Source organism: Dermochelys coriacea, chromosome 3 (genome assembly GCF_009764565.3).
Source record: "Dermochelys coriacea isolate rDerCor1 chromosome 3, rDerCor1.pri.v4, whole genome shotgun sequence".
In the NCBI taxonomy this organism is placed as follows: Eukaryota; Metazoa; Chordata; order Testudines; family Dermochelyidae; genus Dermochelys; species Dermochelys coriacea.
Genome location: NC_050070.1, coordinates 110,828,392 through 110,850,612, shown reverse-complemented (window position 1 = coordinate 110,850,612; position 22,221 = coordinate 110,828,392). Strand labels below are relative to the sequence as shown.

Genomic DNA, 22,221 nt, shown 5'->3' with positions numbered 1-22,221 from the left:
TCCACTACATAAGAAATTTCTTAAACAAACAATAGGTTCTTTTATAAAAGTTTGGAGAGTACCTTGGGAGAAAATACCATGTGCCCCAATCTGCAGACAAACTACACTTTCAAAAACTACATTGAATATATTATCTGACCCCTTTAATTAGGATGCATTTCCTAGGTAATAAATGGTTAAAATATATGGTCATTCATAAACGAACAAGCTTACTTCAAATGATTTTCTAGATATTAAAAAACTTCAAGCATATTCCAGTCACCTCTTGCAATGATCTACTGCAATGTACATTACCAATATATCTGTTCATATGCATGTGAACTAAATCATAACAATTACAAAATAATTCTTCATCACAATGAGCATGATAAAACCCCATAATTTAAGCATAATACATGGAAAAGTTTTCTGACAATGTGAGTTGAAGAGCTCATTCCTTACGAGATGCATTAAATAGTTGCCCTAATAGCATAGCATTTTAATCTACTTTTATTGCACTGGAAAGACAGCTTTTCTCCTCCCCCAACTGGAGCCAGCATAAAACACTTCATCCAACCTCTTTGAAGCATAAAACAAAAGACTATGGGGTGAGGAATCTACTTCTAGATCAGTGCACTTGATATTGGGCTGTAAAATATTAAAAGCCACATATTTGTGCACTACATTTAAAATCCCTCAGAAGCCAGTATGCCTGACTTGAATGTTAATAGTGAAGCTTTAATGATACAGATAGGCAAGGAGAATGTTCCTAAGAAGCAGGTCAAACTCCTAAAAGCTTCAAAGATGGAATTCATCTTCAGACAAGCATTTCCAAAAAGAATTATGTATGACTAATATGCTCGACAAAGCTGAAAGGGAAAATAAATTTCTTACGCACATTTCAATTTCACAGAGCTCTCTATCTTCCAATCTTCAGTGGCATGTGGTTGGCTAATTTACCCTGCACTAAAGTATTTTTTATTTATTTCTGTTAGTGCCACAGGCGTACCTACTTCTTTATCCTGCATCATATACTTCAAATATGTTTTGCTAATTAATTAAATTTAATTTCAGGAATGCAGCATCCTTGCATAATCATTTTTCCCATTAGGGAAGAACGTATTTAGCAAGGAGCATGGAGGAGGTAATCTGGCACTCCAATTTTCTGTTACATTCTATGGGCCTGATCCAAAATCCACTGGTGTCAATGAAAAGACTCCTGGGGAATTCAGTAGGCTCTGAATCAGGCCCCATACAAATAATTATTTAAATTTAATCATCAGTACATAGGAAAGCAATTATTTAATCTAATCATGAACTATCCTGCTTGCGCCTTTCTACCAAGTAACAGTAAGTAACTGTTTCAAGGGGTTCTGAGCTCCCATTTTAGACATGGTAATAATAGTGGAAGCCCACCATTTTAATTTGCTAAAGTAATTACACACCTTTTGGGATTTTTAAAAGTTGTTCTTTTATGTACGAGTTTTAGTTAGCTACACTGAGGAAAAAACAATTTGAATTAATGCTTGAAGCCTCATCTAAAACCCACTGAAGGCAATGCAAGCGTTTCCACTAACATGAGTGGACTTTGAATCAGGCCCCTGCCCAGAAATGCCAAAGCTAAGGCTTTGCGGTTACACCTTACACTTTAGTCTATGCAGTTACATATTATACTCCTGGGGGAATTCTGCACCAAAAATTCTGCACCAAAAGTTTAAAAATTCTGCAAATTTTATTTATCAAAAACAACACTGTATAATCACACCAGTGTCAAATATTTTGGTAATTTATTTCAAAATACCTATGAGCAAATATGTAACAATACAGACACACAGAAAATATCCCCCAGGAGGAGAGAGTTAAAGAAATCTCTAGGACAACTCAGTTCCTGTTTCTTTGCCCCCTTCCCTACAGAGCCCAGCTGGGGGACGAGACATCCCATCCCCTCCCGACAGAACGCAGTCATGGGGCCCCACCAGCCCAGAAACTCACACCCCTTATCCCCTCTGAGGCCAGCTGTGGTTCCCCCCCCCAAAGCCCAGTTATGGCCCCCCCAGCCCAGACACTCTCAGCCCCTACCGCCCCAGAGGCCAGTTGCGGAGCCCCACAGCCCACTTGCAGAGCCCCCCTGGCTCAGACACTCTCACCCCCTACTCTCCAAGAACCCAGGGATCCAAACTGGGTCCCAAGCTTGCACCGAGTTTCCTACATACTTCCTCCTTCCCTCAGGGCATTCTGGGATCTGCCCTGCATCTTGTCTTCTATTTGTGAGCGAGGCTCTGCTGGGTCCAGCAGCCCCTAGTGGCAGCCAACATCTCTGCAGCCCATTTCTGAGGGGGAGCAAAGGAAATTCTGCACACACAACATTAATTTCTGAAAAATTCTGCATTGCGCAGTGGCACAGAATCCCCCCCAGGAGTAATATTATTTATTCTGAGGCCCCTGCCTTATTTCATGTCGGAGTGATTGATGAATGAGACTAGAGGCCCCTTACCTCATTCAGTGAGTATGATGTGCACTGCATGAGGTTTAAAACTTTGTAAAGTATTTAGCAGTCAAAAAATTCTGAAGTTAAGGATGTCTGTGGAATCTTAACTCTTTGCTACCATTTTTGCTGTATTATGTTATAGTCTTGAATGATATGGTTACATCCCATTTTTCTCCACAGGATCACTGCCTTGTTCAACTCACAAAATGGATTGTGCGCAGAGAATGAGGTAGATGTTCAGAATGTTTCAATGTAACCTAAACTGATAGCACTGAAGGTCTACGATCCAACTGACTATGAAATATCAAACAGCACGTAAGTCACACTACATTTAAATATAGTTCAAGCATAGATACTGAAACATAGTTCACATAACTTACGATTTATTTCATGCAGAAGAATGCTACTTTTTTGTAAATAAAAGTACATATATGCCCATGTTATCATTTACTAAGTTTAAAATTGGCTAAAAATTAAGAATATATTAGAAATTTTAATAGGTTAGCTTCACGAAGAAGTAGTTGGACATCTTTCATTTACAAGCATATATGGTAATACAGATATAGGCCAGTCTGGCAGGAGTCCATCCAAAAGCTCTGCATCAGCAGAAATGCTAGAAGTATATGAAAGATCTTAATAAAAGACCTAACATTAGATTCCTTAACAGATTACCATATATGTGTTCGTGCATTTACCATTTATATATTTGGCTGCATTAATTACAAAAATAGCTCTATCAAGAGGTTATGGTAGTACATGAAGTTATTGATTGACTCCATGAAAGAGGTCGATATTACCACATCCAAGGTATAAGCTAAACTTGAACAGCTTAATGGAACTAAAACGGGGGGCCCAGATAATCTTCATCCAAGAATATTAAAGGAACTGGCACATGAAATTGCAAGCCCATTAGCAAGAATTTTTAATGAATCTGTGAACTCAGGGGTTGTACCGTATGACTGGAGAATTGCTAACATAGTTCCTATTTTTAAGGAAGGAAAAAAAGTGATCCGGGTAACTACAGGCCTGTTAGTTTGACATCTATAGTACGCAAGGTCTTGGGAAAAAATTTTGAAGGAGAAAGTAAAGGACATTGGAGGTAAATGGTAATTAGGACAAAACACAACATGGTTTTACAAAAGGTAGATCGTGTCAAAACAACCTGCTCTTCTTTGAGAAGGTAACAGATTTTTTTAGACAAAGGAAACAAAGTGGATCTAATTTACCTCGATTTCAGTGAGGCATTTGATACAGTTCCACATGGAGAATTATTAGCTAAATTGGAAAAGATGGGGATCAATATGAAAACTGAAAGGTGGATAAGGAACTGATTAAAGGGGAGACTACAACGGGTCACACTGAAAGGTGAACTGGCAGGCTGGAAGGAGGCTACTAATGGAGTTCCTCAGAGATCTGTTTTGGGACCAATCTTTTTATTACTGACCTTGGCACAAAAAGCGGGAATGTGCTAATAAAGTTTGTGGATGACACAAAGCTGGGGGGTATTGCCAATACAGAGAAGGACCGGGTTATCATACAGGAAGATCTGGATGACCTTATAAACTGGAGTAATAGGATGAAATTTAATAGTGAAAAGTGTAAGGTCATGCATTTAGGGATTAACAACAAGAATTTTTGCTATAAACTGGGGACACATCACTTGGAAGTATGAGGAGGAGAAGGACCTCAGAGTATTGGTTGATCACAGGATGACTATGAGCCACCAATGTGATATGGCCATGAAAAAAGCTAATGCGATCTTGGGATATATCAGGCGAGGTATTTCCAGTAGAGTTAAGGAGGTGTTAGTACTATTATACAAGGCACTGGTGAGATTTCATCTGGAATAGCGTGTGCAGTTCTGGTCTCCCATGTTTAAGAAAGATAAATTCAAACTGGAGCAGGTACAGAGAATGGCTACTAGGATGATCTGAGGAATGGAAAACCTGTCTTTTGAAAGAAGACTCAAAGAGCTTGTCTTGTTTAGCCTAACGAAAAGAAGCCTGAGGGGAGATATGATTGCTCTAAGAATATCAGAGGGATAAATACCATGGAGGAAGACTAATTATTTAAGGTCAGTACCAATGTGAACACAAGAACAATTGGCTATAAACTGGCCATCAGGAAGTTTAGACTTGAAATTAGACGAAGGTTTCTAACCATCAGAGGAGTGAAGTTCTGGAACAGCCTTCCAAGGGAGTGGGGGGCAGTGGGGGCAAAAGACATATCTGGCTTCAAGACTAAGCTTGGTAAGGGATGATATGATGGGATAGCCTAATTCTGGCAATTAACTGATCTTCGACTACTAGCTGTAGATATGCCCAACGGCCTGTGATGGGATGTTAGATGGGGTAGGGTCTGAGTTACTACAGAGCATTCTTTCCTGGGTGTCTGGCTGGTGAGTCTTGCCCACATGCTCAGGGTTTAGCTGATCGCCATACTTGGGGCTGGGAAGGAATTTTCCTCCAGGACAAATTGGCAGAGGCCCTGGGGGTTTTTCGCCTTCCTCCGCAGCATGGGGCACAGGTCACTTATTGGAGGATTCTCTGCACCTTGAAGTCTTTAAACCACGATTTGAGGACTTCAACAGCTCAGACATACGTTAGACGTTTGTTACAGGAGTGGGTGGGTGATATTCTGTGGCCTGAGTTATGCAGGAAGTCAGCCTAGATGATCATAATGCTCCCTTCTTCCTTAAAGTCTATGATTCTATGAAATATCATATTTCACTGAGAACTTGCATATATTCAATAGTTTACTGTCTGACTGCAACATGTGGAGTACCTTCAAATCCCCTTCACTTCACAGTGGCAGCTGAGGGCACTCACAGCCTTGCAGGATAAAGCCCATAGCCGGATAAGATCCCCCCCTACATCTGTGGCCTAAACAATAACAACAACAAATATATATCACCTTTTTTTCTGCTTGACAGAACCAGTTACTGAGATTCAGAAGATGAATTCAATAGCACAGAGGCTACTTGTGGTACCCAGAGCTACTTCCATTATAGTGGTTGAATAGGCGAATAAAAAGGCCAGTTCAGCCCCACACAGAAGCCAATATTCAAGCACTGACCTATGCACCCACAAAAAAAAAAAAAAAAAAGGGTGTGTGTGATTTCATATCATCCTGCTACACACCACACCTCAATTTAAGTAGTCATGAAGGATGTAAAAAAGATATTGGGATTTTGTGAGATTTAGCTGGTCAGATGAATCCTCTAGAACAGTGGTTCTCAAACTGGGGACACCCGGAATGGTGTTAGACTTGCTGGGGCCCAGGTTCAAAGCCCAAGCCTGAGCCCCATCGCCCAGAGCTAAAGCCTTCAGCCCAAGGCTATCAGCCCTGACTGATGGGGCTTCAGGTTTGCCCCCATCCACAGCCGGGCTCAGGCTTTGGTTTAGTCTACACCCCGCCCTCCCCGCACCAGGGACAGCAGGGCTTGGCCAGGCTCAGGCTTCGGTTCCCTCTCCTGAGGTCATGTAGTAATTTTTATTGTCAGAAGGGGGTTGCAGTGCAATGAAGTTTGAGAACATTTCTTCTGTGTAATTTCAACCAAATTTGCAGACACCAACAAAATCAGAGGTAAACAACATACAGAACAGAACCTAACTGCAAAGTAACCAGCAAAAGGTGAGAGCAGTCAAGTCTGCAGGCAACAAGAGGAGGAGACTTGATGTTAAAAAAAGCTGTACACCCAGGAAGAAATAAATAAATAGCAGGCACAAGATGAGAAGATGTACCTATCCAGTTGCACCACTATGTTATTTTCACCTTGTCTGTATCTCCTTAACACAATCCTGATATTAATTTTTAACATATAGAGCCATATAGTTGCTGCAGGAAATGTGGGAGATCAGACTGGGAATCCAAAATGGGAGGTTCCTCAAGAGTTATTTCAAGTGTGATTCTATTCTGAAACCAGTCCCTTCCAGTTCTATGAGATAGGTATATCTCCATATTATAAATAAGACACAGCAGATCAGTTATTTGTGTCTATTTAGAAGCCTATAAGCTCAGCAACTAAATCAGTATTCACTACTTTTTCCAATTGGCCAATTGGCACCAGAGAACCAACACAGCTTCTTATGCACCAAGAGAAATGCTTGTAAATTTTCCATCAGTTACACCCACATGGACGGCAGTGAGCACAGATAACATGGCAGGCCTAATTACTAGAGATATGCAAGCAGCTAATCTTAACTTTCATGGGGCACTGGGGGAAAACTACAGAGAGGAGCCAGCCAGAGACTGCAGCCGGTAGGGGCAGAAGTAGCCAAAGCAGGGACCACCTCTGGACAATCAGAACTTTTTACAGTTTTAACAGGACTTTCTATTTCCTGTGTTGATTGGCTGTTTACTCCAATCACCCCCTTCCCTCACAGCCTCTTCCCCTTCAGTTTCACTTCAAAACCTGCTCCTCTTGCCCTGCCCCCTTCACCCTCTTCCTTTTCTATTTAATTTATCCCCTTCCTAACAAAATCCACCCACAAAAAAAAGTGGAACTAATGTGTTGTTTGCTGTGATCACACAGTTGTGTTCGTTCATTAAGACCCTATGTTTGTCTCATCTATTTGGCTTATAAGTAAGGCTACAATTTTGTCAGACATTTTTAGTAAAAGTCCGGGACAGGTCATGGGCAATTAACAAATATTCATGGAAGCTGTGTCCTGTCCCGGACTTTTACTAAAAATAGATATATGACAAAATGGGGAGGGAGGAGGGTCCAGTACCCTGTCCTGCTATGGATTCCCCTCCCCCCCCACAGCACTGCCAGCAGGCGTACCCCACAGCTCCTGGCCACCAGGGGAAGTAGAGGTACCTTGCAGCTCCCAGAAGCTGCGGGGTGAAGTCGCAGAGGTCTGTGGAAGTCACGGATTCATAGCCACCAAATCATAGCCTGACTTATAAGCTCTTCAGAGCAGGGTCCAACTACTACCGTGCGCTTGTTTGGTGCCTAGCGCAATGGGGCTTCCACAGTAGGTTGGTCCTTAGTCATAACTAACATCATAAACATGATTAATAATAGATTATAGGCTGGCAGAGCTTGCATTTAGGACATGTTTTTTAAACTTGTAATTTGAACACATTTGATAAGGAAATCAGAGACACAAACATGGAACCTTACTATTATTATATGTATTATTAATTATTTTGATTGCTGTATTGCCAGAGGGCAGCAATCCGGGCTCCATTATGCTAGCCACCCGAGAATCATGTGAGATGGTTCCTGTCCCAGAGAGATGACAATCTAAGTCTAAGACAAGACACAACAGGTAGATACAAAAAGACAGACAGACAAACTGAAGTACAAGGCAATACTGAGACATGGATAACCTTACAGGGGCACTTTACAGACTTTTAGAAGAGAAATGTATTTTAGACATGGTCCACAAAATAGAGTTTTGAGAACTGTGGTCTAACCAACCAGCCAACAATCCGAAGAGAACTAAGTTTCTTGGCAGCACAGCAATTTATCCCATAATTTTAACATATACAATTCATAAAAGCATAAATGTTTCCTTTGACTATAATTGGCTGTTGCTGGGTCTGGTCCTACAATCTGTAGGTCAGAAAAATTCCCACTGTAGTCAACAGGAATAGTGCGAGACTGAAGGATTATAGAACCAGACTGATAAATTTATCACTTTTTTATTTTATTATATATAATTCCAACAGTGTACTAGGCATCTTCATAAGGGGTGAACTGTCCTAGACAAGAATAGTTGCAAGAGGTTTCTTTAACTGTTATATTTATAATAGTGCACAGTATAATATGTATCAAGAGCACTAATCTGTCCTTATATTACCTTTCAGACATTCTAATCATTCCTTTCAGCACTTTCTATCATTTTCTGAAACTCTCTCTGGATATCATGGACTTATAACGTAACCTACGCTAAGAACTAATGATCTGTGGATAAAAGAGGAAAATGGAAAAGCTACTTCTATATTTCTACACACCTACAAATTCTACATGGCACTTGCAGTGCGACTACATGATGTATATAGTATGTCAATGAAGACCTAAGACAATCATACATATTATACAGTGCAGCACCACTTCTTTGCAGGCTCAGAGAACATCAGACTATGCACCAAAAGAGTATGCATCAAAATCTGATTTTTAAGAAGGACAGAATCAAAAGAGGCATCAATGTGATTTAAGTAGAAGAAATGGAATATTTACCTTTCTTCAGCTGCTGATGCCATTCTTCCAGTTTCTGTTTGACAGATCTGAAGCGATCACTAAAACTGCTCAAGCTGTCTTGGATGAAATTTGGAGCAGCAGGTTGGGATGTGAGCACCTTAGAGGTAGCAGTCTGATGTTCAATTTGAGGGCACAGACTTAACAGATGAGTGAGCTCCCGCTGTGAAAAAATTTAAAAAAAAAAAAAAAAAAAAACAAAACAAGACATACATTTAAACCATTTGTATAAATAATTGTGCTATGATTATTCAACAGATTTAGGATAACCTTTTCAAATGCATCCAATTCCCATTAATTTTACACAAGACTTGAGTGCTTTTGAGCTGATTAGTTTAGCCTGGGTCAACAGCGTAAGGGTAATCCGGGGTATTCTGTTCTTCTATAAATTTGATATCAAAATAAACAAAGTTACCAACCTTACCTGACATGACTCTTTTAGGGCTGTTAAAGATGGTTGTTGCAATGCTGAAGTGGCATTTTTTAGCCACACCTCCTTCTCATTTATAAGCTTCTCAAGTTCACCCATTTCCCTAAAGTATGTGTTTATTTCATCCTGGTATTGTATCTTTCTTGCCAGTTCCTCCAGATGCCTGATCACCTCTTTCCACTCTGTCAATATCTGCTCCAGGGCACTTTTCACATCCTCAGTAAAAAGTTCCTCTGAGTCAATGAAGGAAATAAACCATTGTGGTTAGAGAAACTGCAACACATCTTGATTTACAAATATCTAATCATTACATTTTTCAGATATATTAATGCAAATATATCTATCTATCTGTTTCATCTATCACCACACAGGTGGGTTTTTTTTTTGTTTTGTTTTGTTTTTTTTTACACTTCCAAGTCAGCCTTCCTCGAAACTATGTCAAATAGTGGTAACAAGCATTTTGGCTTTTAATTTCAAGCTTATATTATAAGCAAAGACTTAGGGTATGTCTACACAGGGATAAAAAAAACCCGTGACTGGAGTAAGTCAGCTGATTCAGGCTCAGAGTCCAAAAATCACTGTGAAAATGTTCAGGCTTGGGCTCCAGTCCAAGCTTCAGGATCCTCCGCACTCGCAGGGTCCTCCAAATGTCTACACAGTAATTTTTAGCCCTGTAACCTGAGCACAACAAGCCCAAGTCAGTTGACCCAGGCTAGCCATAGCTGTGAGTGCCACTCACTCCCTCCGACAAATTCACAGTTTACAATGATGAGCTGCCACCTGTTTTTTATTTTAAATATTGAATTGTAGTTTGCAAGTTAACATTTAAACATCTTAAATCATTAAATAAAAGTAACTTCATTAAACAATGGGCTTTTTTATGAAGTTTTCCCTGCAGCTCTCTAGGGTCACTATTGAAAAAGGCAAGCAGCAAACTACAAAGCATCAGTCCCTAACTGTACACTGGGGTCAGTAAATTTGTTGAAAGGGTGGATGGAAATGCTGCACTGTCAGGCTGGGAAAGATGAGGAACAATACCAAACAATGTTACATTGCAGAAAGATGTGATTAAGAACTAGATGGTAATATGAATAATAACTGCAAAACACAACATGACAAACACAAGGCTATTGCCAGCCCCCAGAGACTGAATGAAGCATTTCTCTTTCTAAACTAGCTCTCACACACTTTTTTAAAAAAAGACTGAATAAATTTGAACCACCAGTACAATACATGCTTTGAAAATGTAATATTGTAACACGAACAGACTTCACCCACACACTTTTCTCGCTGTGTTTGTATTTTTTTCCCCTTGGTAAGTAATTGGGGATTTTGTCTACACTAAAACATTATATATATGCTTGTCTTCATCACACTGCCTTGAAACTTGCAATCACTTTCAATGCTGGTAACACCACGATTTGTAGTAGAAACTGTGGCTTATGGCAACATAACGTAGTACAGTGATCTTACAGATACTTTCCAGATTCATAACCTTCATCCCTGCAGCACAATTATTAATAAGACATCCAATGAAGTGGGCTGTAGCTCATGAAAGCTTATGCTCAAATAAATGTGTTAGTCTCTAAGGTGCCACAAGTACTCCTTTTCTTTTTGCGGATACAGACTAACATGGCTGCTACTCTGAAACCTATTATTAATAAGGTATCTGGATACTCAGGTATATGAAGAATTTGTAACTTTAATTAGCAAGGCTATAATATCTAATACTCTAGTATAATGATTGAGCCACTGTGAATTACAGGCTAAAATAACCAATAATTCAGATTCTTAAAAGTACTCTTTATATCTTCAGTTGCAAGTTTGTGTTGCTATTTCTGTTTTAAGTTGCCAATTCCTTATACAAGGTGTATTTGGATGAGGCCTTATGAAGTATATGCACGAGGTGAAGAAGTCATAAATTTTGAGAGAGAAATCTACATATTCTGTAGATTTTTCCCCTGGACAGAAAAGTTAAACAATACTTCTAATATCCTATTGTTAAGTGGCACTAGCTAAATTTTGAAACATGTGTTTTGCATTATAATCAGTATGTAGAGCTTGTTAAGGCCAAAGAGCTTCATAGTTTAGACAAGAATAGATTCCTCCCCGAAAAAGGTTTGAAACCTAGAAACAATTACAAAGCAGCACAAGTTTTTACTGTCTAGCTTTACACTGAATTAGCTAGCTCATCAGGTTGTGAGAGATTCTGACCCATTGTAAAAGAGACCCCAGTGCGACATTAAGCACTCCTATATTCTCACCCTATACACTATTGTAATAATCTTTGTACAAAATGTGTCTTGTGAAGTATCATTTGAAAACTAATAACTCAACTGCATCAACTGATTGTATACAATATTACTATATTATAGAAGTTTATAAAGTGAGGTCTTCTCTGAAAGCTATGACACACTAGTGACTAACATCACTGTAAGATGTATGTATTAACACTATATAAGGAATTACAGATATTGATATTAGGCTGTACTGTCTGCGGAGACAGGAGAGGATGTCAGCTATCTCCCTGTCTCCTATGTAAATTAAGCATGGTGGAATCAGAAACAATGGAAGCTCCATTTACTTAGAAATTATCCTGGGGATGGGAAGCCCACATGAAGGGAAGAAAAGCATAAAGTCATCCTGCTTCTTGAAACAAAGACCACATCTAACCTACAGACCTATATCGGTATAATTAATTGCTCAGCGGTATGGATTTTTCACACCCCTGCACAACATGGTTATACTGAGCTAACCCCCTACACCAACAGGAGAGCTTTTCCCATCAACATAGCTAATCCACCTCCCTGAGAGGCGGGTAACTACACCGATAGGAGAAGCTCTCCCATTGGCATATGTCATAAATATAAAGGGAGGGGTATCCACCTTTATGTATGCAGTAACATAAAATCCCTCCTGGCCAGAGGTACAGAATCACTTACCTGTAAGGGGTTAATCAGTTCAATTAACCTAGTTGGCACCTGACCAGAAGGACCAATGGGGAAAGAAAATACTTTCAAATCTGGGGGGGGGGGGGGAGGTTTTTGTTTGTGCTCTCTTTATTTGTTCCCCCTCGGGACAGAGAGAGAGACCAAGCAGGTAAACCAGCTCCTAAAAAGATACCTTAAATTATACATCTAAAATTACAGAAATTGTAAGTAAAGGCAAACAAATGCGTTAGCTTGTGATTTTTCCCTATGCTAAGAGATAGTTTTATTCCTGTTTTTTGTAACTGTGAAGTTGAGTCCAGAGGGGAGTCCTCTGTGTTTAAAATCTTTTATTACCCTATAAAGTTACCTTCTGTCCTGATTTTGCAGGTGTCATTCTTTTACTTTTTTCTTTATAATAAAGTCCCTCTTTTAAGAACCTGATGGGCTTTTAGTGTCCTAAAAGCCCAAGGGTTTGGTCTGTGCTCACTTTGTTAACCTATTGGTTAGTATATTATTCTCAAGCCACCCCAGAAAAGGGGGTGAAGAGGCTTGGGGGGGATATTTGGAGAAATAGAGACTCCAAATGGTCTTTTCCCTGAATCTTTTTCTAAATCACTTGGTGGTAGCAGCAGTTCCGTCCAAGGACAAGGAAAGGATTTGTGCCTTGGGGAAGTTTTTAATCTAAGCTGGTACTTATAAGCTTAGGGGTTCTTTCATGAGGGTCCCCACATCTGTACCCCAGAGTTCAGAGTGGGGAGGAAACCCTGACAGCATACAAGCATCTTCACTTAAGCACTGCAGTTGCACCAATGCAGCATTTTAATAATAGACCTGCCCAAAGTCATTGAATTTTAGAAAATATGAGCAAGGAAAGAAGCAGTCTGTCATCCATCACTAGATGGACATAAGAGGCCAGAATTCTTGCAAGCTGAGAGGATGTCCTTCAACCAAAAGGTGGTTGAAATATCTGGAACCAAATGTAGATGAGTAACCTGCTTAGGCAAAGATCTTTCACCTAAGACGACAAGGGAAGCTAGCACCTTATATTTTCGTTGAAGGTCCTTACCGAGGGAAAGTCAGCCATGGCTGGGAAAAAGAACGACTGGTGAGAGCAGGGCTTTGGAGCGGAGCCCGGAGCCCGAGCAGCTCCAGAGCAGTGGAGCTGCAGGTTTTTTCCTGGAGCTGGAGCGGAGCTGGAACACAACTCCAAAGCCTTGGGCAAGAGAAACCATTTTGAACAAAACCTGTACCTTTCTAGATTAAGATTTAGACTTTTAGAAACATTTATTTTAGAAGCATATTTTACTTGCAACACTTTCTATCTTCATTTCTTATATTTAAACTCACTTAAAGTCTGGGATATACACCTTAATACACTTAAAGCTGCCTTCTCTAAACAAGGACACTCCACCAGAAGTATATCAAATATATGGAACAAGACACCCAAATATCCTGAAAGAATCTGCTTCAATTCAGAAATAAAACCCCATCCAACTGCACACCCCTAGTTATCACCTGCCACCTACACTTGAACCCATATTGGGTATCAAACAACTACAACCCATATTCAATGGGGACCTCATCCCAAAGAAAAGCTTTCCTTCAAACACTTCTGGCCTTCAAATACCACCCCCTGACTCTCCAAGCTCCTCATCAGAGGCAAGCTACCCACAGACCAGGACACACCAACTAAAGTGGCAACAGATGCAAAATTTGCAGACATATCACCGCCACAAAGATCAAAACTCCCCATAACACACTTTTCAAGATCCACAGATCCTACACATGCCTATCACAAGATGTGGTACACCTCAGTCAGTGCATTAAATGCCCCAACAACTGTGTGGGTGAGACCAGACAATCACTATGCTCTTGAATGAACTCACTCAGGAAAATGATAAAAGATAAAACACCCAATCACATGTGAATGAACACTTTTCATAAAAAGAAAAGGAGGACTTGTGGCACCTTAGAGACTAACAAATTTATTTGAGCATAAGTTTTCGTGAGCTACAGCTCACTTCATCGGATGCATTCAGTGGAAAATACAGTGGGGAGATTTATATACATAGAGAACATGAAACAATGGGTGTTACCATACACACTGTAACCAGAGTGATCACTTAAGGTGAGCTATTACCAGCAGGAGAGCAGGGGAGGGGGGGAGAGAGGGAAGAAACCTTTTGTAGTGATAATCAAGGTGGGCCATTTCCAGCAGTTGACAAGAATGTCTGAGGAACAGGGGTGGGGGGACGATAAACATGGGGAAATGACACAAAGTAAAACTATTTCCCCATGTTTATCTCTCCCCCCCACACACACACACACAGTTTCTCAGATGTTCTTGTCAACTGTGCCACAAGTACTCCTTTTCTTTTTGTGAATACAGACTAACACGGCTGCTACTCTGAAACTTTTCATAAAGTGATCAATCTATTTCTGACCTATCAATCCTCATCCTCAAAGAAACCTGCACAACACTTTCAAAAGATGATCCTGGCAGCTTAAATTCATAACTTCTGCTAGATATTAAAAATCATGGATCTCTCTTTTTGTCCTATGACTGCAGAGATGTTAACGAGCTCCTCAACCTTGAATGGTCCCTTAGAATGTGTGCTAACTACTTATGCTAAACAATCTGTTCCATCTTGCATTTAGCCGAGATGCTCAGAGTACCTTTCCTAGATCTGGAAAAAAAAGAGTTGGGTGTGGCTCAAAAGCTTGTCTCTCTCACCATCAGAAGTTGATCCAATAAAAGATATTACCCCACCCACCTTGTCTCTATTAATCCTATTTTGTTAATAAATTTATTTCACTTTACCATAAACCAACTCAGTGCTGTGTTTAAAGAGAAAGGTGTATTCACCCCAGTTAATAAGCTTGTGCGTCTTTAAATGAACCATATTATTTCTCCGAACTACCTAGGAAAGGTTGGACATTGCAGAACACACGGTTTTGGTAAAATTTGGGACTACGAGTATGTTGGGATCACCCTGCAAGTAACAACCATGACTAGTGGAAGCTAGAGTAGGAATGTGGACAGTCTGCTGGGTTCAGAGCAGCTGAACCACGGCTGTCTAGCACAAAGACATTCAGGGTGCAACCTACATGCTGGCAGGCTGGTTGTGAAGGGCCCAGGTTGGGAGCTACAACAGCAAAGCACTGAGACAGACCTAAGGTAAGGGGTTGTCATTGTCTGCCCCCGCACTGGTCTGGACTGCACCCCCGGAAAGTGACACCAGGTCACTGACAAAATTAGAGATTTCAGCACTAGCAGGAAAAGAATAGTCTGGCTAGACACTCCTAGCAAGAATAGTCTGGCTAGACACTCCTTTTCTGAGTGGGAAAAGCCAATTGTTGGGTAGCCTAGCAGAAGTTTGATGAAGTCTATCAGAAAAGATGGTCAACACCAGTGGTGTGCACTGTTAGGATTCAAAATTTATTAGAGCATAAGCTTTCGTGAGCTACAGCTCACTTCATCGGATGCATTTGGTGGTTTTTTTCCACCAAATGCATCCGATGAAGTGAGCTGTAGCTCACGAAAGCTTATGCTCTAATAAATTTGTTAGTCTCTAAGGTGCCACAAGTACTCCTTTTCTTTTTGCGAATACAGACTAACTCGGCTGCTACTCTGAAACCTGTTAGGATTCAGATATTCAGGCCTGCGTAAAGGCCTATACTCTAAGAATTTAGGTGTATTCTTGTCACTTGGCTAGTTCTAGAGGTATAAAAGAAAGAATCAAAATCACTGTCTGCCGGTGTAAGGGCCTTCTCTTACTGTGACAGGCTGAGGCCCTGTTCTTAGGCTAAGATCTTTGGCTTAGCAGCAGAGGCAGCCATAAGCTGGGAAGCAACCGGTCACATCCTCACATTCCAAACTAATCACACTGAAATAAGGTGCTATTGGGCTGTTAGGAATACAATCCTGTCCTGATAATGCCCATCACCTCCAGAGAAAGGGAAGTGTCTAGAAAATGTAAAAGGAAACTTAGGATGCTGCCTGGCAAGAACTCGCTTATCAATAGCTGGGATGTGAAATCCTCACTTCTGTATTGTTTTGTCATTATAGTTCCCATTTTGCTATTGTTTGTCTGTATAATCTCTGTCTGGTTCTGTGATTGTTCCTATCTGCTGTATAATTAATTTTGCTGGGTGTAAACTAATTAAGGTGGTGGGATATAATTGGTTACATAATCATGTTACAATAGGTTAGGCTTGGTTAGTTAAATTTCAGTAAAATGATTAAGGTACAGCTAAGCAGAATTGAAGTTTTACTATATAGTCTGCAGTCAATCAGGAAGTGGGTGGGTGGGTGTGTGGATGGGGGAAATGGGAACAGGGAATGGAGGATGCCTCCACCACACGGTGTGGAGGATGCCATCTGGTTCTTCAAAATGATGTCCTTGAGTGTTCAGGGGCCAGACAGAATCATTCTGTGGTCAGTCAGTTAGTCCTGGAGCATGCAATGCATGTGTTGCATACACAGACATCACTGTCAATACGCTAATGGTGATATGCATTACCCCTTTAACTAGCTGAGGGCTCTGCTAATCATAACTATGGTGCCAGGGTGCAATTATGGACTAGACCTCAGAGCAACAAACATTCTGTCTCCCTATATCGGAAACCTACTGATCGCTATTCCTACCTACATGCCTCTAGCTTTCATCCAGATCATACCACTCGATCCATTGTCTACAGCCAAGCGCTACGATATAACCGCATTTGCTCCAACCCCTCAGACAGAGACAAACACCTACAAGATCTCTATCATGCATTCCTACAACTACAATACCCACCTGCTGAAGTGAAGAAACAGATTGACAGAGCCAGAAGAGTACCCAGAAGTCACCTACTACAGGACAGGCCCAACAAAGAAAACAACAGAACGCCACTAGCCATCACCTTCAGCCCCCAACTAAAACCTCTCCAACGCATCATCAAGGAACTACAACCTATCCTGAAGGACGACCCATCGCTCTCTCAGATCTTGGGAGACAGACCAGTCCTTGCTTACAGACAGCCCCCCAATCTGAAGCAAATACTCACCAGCAACCACACACCACACAACAGAACCAAGAACCCAGGAACCTATTCTTGCAACAAAGCCCGTTGCCAACTCTGTCCACATATCTATTCAGGGGATACCATCATAGGGCCTAATCACATCAGCCACACTATCAGAGGCTCGTTCACCTGCGCATCTACCAATGTGATATATGCCATCATGTGCCAGCAATGCCCCTCTGCCATGTACATTGGCCAAACTGGACAGTCTCTACGTAAAAGAATGAATGGACACAAATCAGACGTCAAGAATTATAACATTCAAAAACCAGTTGGAGAACACTTCAATCTCTCTGGTCACTCGATCACAGACCTAAGAGTGGCTATACTTCAACAAAAAAGCTTCAAAAACAGACTCCAACGAGAGACTGCTGAATTGGAATTAATTTGCAAACTGGATACAATTAACTTAGGCTTGAATAGAGACTGGGAATGGATGAGTCATTACACAAAGTAAAACTATTTCCCCATGGTATTTCTCCCCCCCACCCCACCCCCCACTGTTCCTCTGATATTCTTGTTAACTGCTGGAATTAGCCTACCTGCTTGTCACCATGGAAGGTTTTCCTCCTTTTCCCCTCCCTGCTGTTGGTGATGGCTTATCTTAAGTGATCACTCTCCTTACAGTGTGTATGATAAACCCATTGTTTCATGTTCTCTCTGTGTGTGTGTGTGTGTGTGTGTGTGTGTATGTGTGTGTGTGTGTGTGTATAAATCTCTCCTCTGTTTTTTCCACCAAATGCATCCGATGAAGTGAGCTGTAGCTCACGAAAGCTTATGCTCTAATAAATTTGTTAGTCTCTAAGGTGCCACAAGTACTCCTTTTCTGTCTCCAGAGTATGAGAAGAGCTGCCTTGCAGGAGAATGAGACATGCTTTACTGACAGCATTTCATTATATTTATTGGAATTATTATCTAGCAATCCTTTGGCACGGCTGAAAGATTCAGCTTTCACGGATGTTAATTAGAAATTTTCAAAAGTTCGGGTTTTAACAAATCATTCACTTAGATTAGGTCTCAAGCTATGATCATCTCCTTTGCACCATGGGTAGTGACTGTATTACCAGAACACACTGAAGAGAGTTTTTACACAGTTTTTACAATCAAACATGCATAAAGCAGACAAATATTCAGGGATAGATACACTGATATTTGTAAAAAGAAAAGGAGTACTTGTGGCACCTTAAAGACTAACAAATTTATTTGAGCATAAGCTTTCATGAGCTACAGCTCACTTCACGCATCCGATGAAGTGAGCTGTAGCTCACGAAAGCTTATGCTCAAATAAATTTGTTAGTCTCCAAGGTGCCACAAGTACTCCTTTTCTTTTTGCGAATACAGACTAACACGTATACTCTGAAAACTGATATTTGTCCAATTCAAACTTTGTTCTAAAACGGCAGGCCAGTATGAAAGTCTTCAAGATAAATGCTTTGTGTAAGATTCCAAAAGAACAATATATAATTTTAACGTTGCCTTTTCCAACATCTTCAGATCATTGGAAATAAAACAGAAACCCTAGGAGGAAGTGAATGGACACATGCTACTTTAGAGAAATGTTTTCAGAGCTGATCTTTCATAAGTTTTGTTAACATTCACATGCATTGTGTTCATGAACACCAATTAAGACCCATTCAACTCTCTAGAAGAGAAGAGTTGAAGAAAGGCTTAATCTGGAAAAGTATTTTCAATAAATGCCTCTGTTTCCACTCAGTCAAGTGCTTAAATCACTTGCCTCCACCAAAACAAAAATGAAAGAACTTTAAAGATCTCTTACCCTTTCCCATTTGATCCAACAGATTCTGTCCACTTTGGCTCAGATCATCTATCATCTGGCTTTTTTCGGCCATTTCTTTTTCTAGGGCCTGCGAATCAAAACCCAATGAAGAACATAGTTTCAAAGATGGGCATTTCAATTGACATAAAAACTTTTTCAGTACAGCACATAATATATACTTCCCTGCCACTCCCCAGATAACTCAGGATTTCTTTCAGGAGATTCCAGTTGCAAACAGCAACACATCTTTGAGTGTTTTCTAGTCATGTTTGCTTCAGAATCTAGTGCAAAACTGTATTACATAGTAAAACTTACTGGTCACAAAAAAAAGCAAAAGATTAATCATAGTAGCAGGATACCAAAAATAAAAGATGACCAAAACAGTCTGGTTGGCCAGTGATGAGGAGATGTGGACCCTTTCATATATGAATTCCAATTCAAATCTGAAACATGCAGCTTGTGACTATTTAGCAGCCATTCAGTGTCCTATGGGAAAGTGACTTTTCAGTTAAGTTCATATTAAAATACAGTAAAAAGTACACTTGGAAATCTCAGAAGAGAACAGTGGGGTGAAGGTAACATACCACTTACTCAGCAACACAGGTCAGCAAGGGCACACCACTCTACACTGTCTGTATTGGCTACCCAGGGAATATTTTATTCCCTGCATTTAAAGCCAACAAGCATTTTCTCCCAGTGCCAGTTGCAAGAAGTTGATTAAACACTGCAATTTTATTCCTAGTGTTATTGTAGCATTCTTGGTTTTTTGTTTGATCCATGTTTATTAAGTTTAGTCTAAGTCAAATTCAGCCAATGGGTAGAATTTCCTGGCCTTTTATTCTTGAATGCTTAACTCCCATGTTCTTTCCAGTTAATTTTGTGTGCCTTAGAGGGCCTCATTTTGGTCTCCTAAATGTCACTGGCAAACTTTCATAAATTCACAGGAGTAGGATTGGGCCCCAAATTAACAGTAAGTGAACTTCAGTAATTTACACTGTGAGCTGCAGAAGTTGGCCCTGCAGACGTATGTAATTCTGTTAAAGAATGAGTCAAATCCTGTGAAATATGAAGCTTCCAATTTGCCTAGAAAGTAGATATTGCAGATGCAAGCTTCTCCATGTTGCCCTGCCTATACATTTTTAATTTGTTCTTTTGGGAATGCTCTGATGCTTGCAAGATCAGGGCTCCAAGCGCTTTTATTTTTCCCTCTCTCTCCATACCACACATCATTAGAAGTGAAACTGTTAATTCTTTCAAATAACTGAAGTTTCTTTTCCCTCCTACCATTTCCCCCAAAAAAGCTTCTTTAAAAATAATTGAATAATGAGGGAAATCTGAGTCGAATTATTGAGCTTTCAAATGTGGTGTGAAGGCAGTGAGATTCATGGTCATTTTGATACATTCTAGGAGTGAAGTCTGCAATAGATGCTGGAGGGCTAGAAACCTGCCCTCTGTACTAATGGGTGTATTGCTCCAGCGCGATTGTGTAGAGGGAGATGGTTCCTCAGATAACCTGTGCCAACCCTGTGGAGAGCGTTGAATACCAAAACCTCAACCTTGAATTTAAATTTCTTAAATCAAAACTGTCAAAATCATTTCCCTTCTTCCTTCCTTCTTATTTTGGGGGTGGGGGGCAGTAATTAAATTATTGATTCAGATTGGCTTCTTTAACTTATTAGTAAATATAGGGCCAACTTTTTGAAACTGGAGTGGCTCCATCTTCCTTCTTAGCTCTTCTCTCCTTTTCATTCCCCAATATGTCTATTGTGCTCAGGTCAAGCAGCTCAGCTAAGTAACCCTTCACATCCTTAACCCACATTTCACTGGGTGTTTTTTATTTTTAAAATCTCACACACACACACACACACACACACACCCACCCACCCACCAGGAACCCCCTCGCTACTCCCTCTTGTGCCATCCATCTACCCCTCCTTCCAGTTCCCCCTCAAAATAATTCTTGAAGGGATGCACAAGCCACAGTCTAAAATTCAATTAACTTTTTAATTATAAGCACTCCTGATGCATGCCCGTGACCTCACAGACTTATTGTTTGCGCACTCATCCTTTTCTCCATCAACTCTTCATGTTGGTCACTCTCTTCTACTCCTGTCTTAACACAGACTCCAAGCCTGCAATTAACAGACAGGTAGAACTGCTACTCTTCCCTGGAAAACTTACTTACTTAAATGGAGCTCCACAGAGGAGCATGCTGTCTGTGTGTTGTAAATTGCAGAATTGAGATCATACTGTAAACTATTCTGGGCAGGGACTCTGTTTTGTGAAGAGCCATGCACATTTATGGAGGTTTATGAATAATAATAATAAATAACAACAACAATAGCAGCAGCTATAACATCCTTCCATATAGCCTCAATGTCATCTTCTTGCACTGGAACCTACTCAAAAGTGAGCCTCCTTCTGGAGACTTACATATGCACATTAAGATTCCACAAGCAGATTCAAGTACTGCTAATATTCCAGGAAGCTTTTGCAAAGACAATGCTTTAAAAAAAAAAATGGTGTCAAGGATTCACTCTTCTAATGGCATGAATCCAAGACAGAGGAGGCATAGCTCCCACAGGGTCTTGTAAATTCTACACTGTCTCACAGGTTGGTGACAGTTTTATAGCAACAGTATTGTATAAAGCATATAATTACAGGGACGACTCTGACCTATGGTAAGATTCTAAGTAGTAAGATTCCAATTACTTTAGCAATAAAACACTTCAGGCTCTTCTGAGGGATAGGGTGGGCAGAGGGTCAATATATGCCTCCAGGGGATTGTGTGTAGAGACTGCCCACAGCTATATACTTTCCCAAAGTTTCTTGAGTTTTCAATCAGTCCCCATCTCCAGTTGTCAGCCATGAGGCCAAAATAAGAAGCTAGATAGAAAAAACAATAATCCTCAAGAAATGCACTTATTATTGCACTGAAGATAGATATTAGCAAGAAAAAAACCCCAACTCCCAGTAAATCAGTAAGCATGACCCGACAGCCACAATATCGCTTATAGACAATCAGAGAGTTCCATGTTTGTCCAGCATTTTAGAGCCATTTAACAATGGGACTTAATCCACAGAAACCTCTCAGATCTGACTGTACCTCCAGCTGATAGCAAGCAAGAACTGACACAATAAACTATTCATTAGAACATCCTTCCATCTTCTCAGTTTACCTTCAACTTCTCTTTCATGTTTGCAGTCTCTCTCATCTTCTTGTATTCTTTGATCTCTATGGCCTGAATGGCAGTTTTTGATTTCAAAACCCAATTCAACAGCTCAGCATTTTCAGCATCAAACCTAGTTTAAAAGACAAAAAAATGACAAAATTTATCATTT

At 40.4% G+C, this 22,221-nt stretch overlaps 1 protein-coding gene across 7 annotated transcripts in view; it reads right to left on the bottom strand.

Annotated features, from left to right (window-relative positions):
* The window catches only part of UTRN (utrophin), a 607,443-nt gene that overhangs the window by 437,134 nt on the left and 148,088 nt on the right, over nucleotides 1-22,221 (bottom strand). For all 7 annotated transcript variants that reach the window (XM_038397679.2, XM_043511144.1, XM_043511142.1 and 4 more), the window contains 4 exons: nucleotides 22,059-22,182; nucleotides 18,880-18,967; nucleotides 9,100-9,338; nucleotides 8,658-8,838 (listed from right to left, as the gene is read on the bottom strand). In XM_038397679.2, coding sequence (XP_038253607.1) covers nucleotides 8,658-8,838; nucleotides 9,100-9,338; nucleotides 18,880-18,967; nucleotides 22,059-22,182 — 632 coding nt within the window. The remainder of the gene's footprint in view (nucleotides 1-8,657; nucleotides 8,839-9,099; nucleotides 9,339-18,879; nucleotides 18,968-22,058; nucleotides 22,183-22,221) is intronic.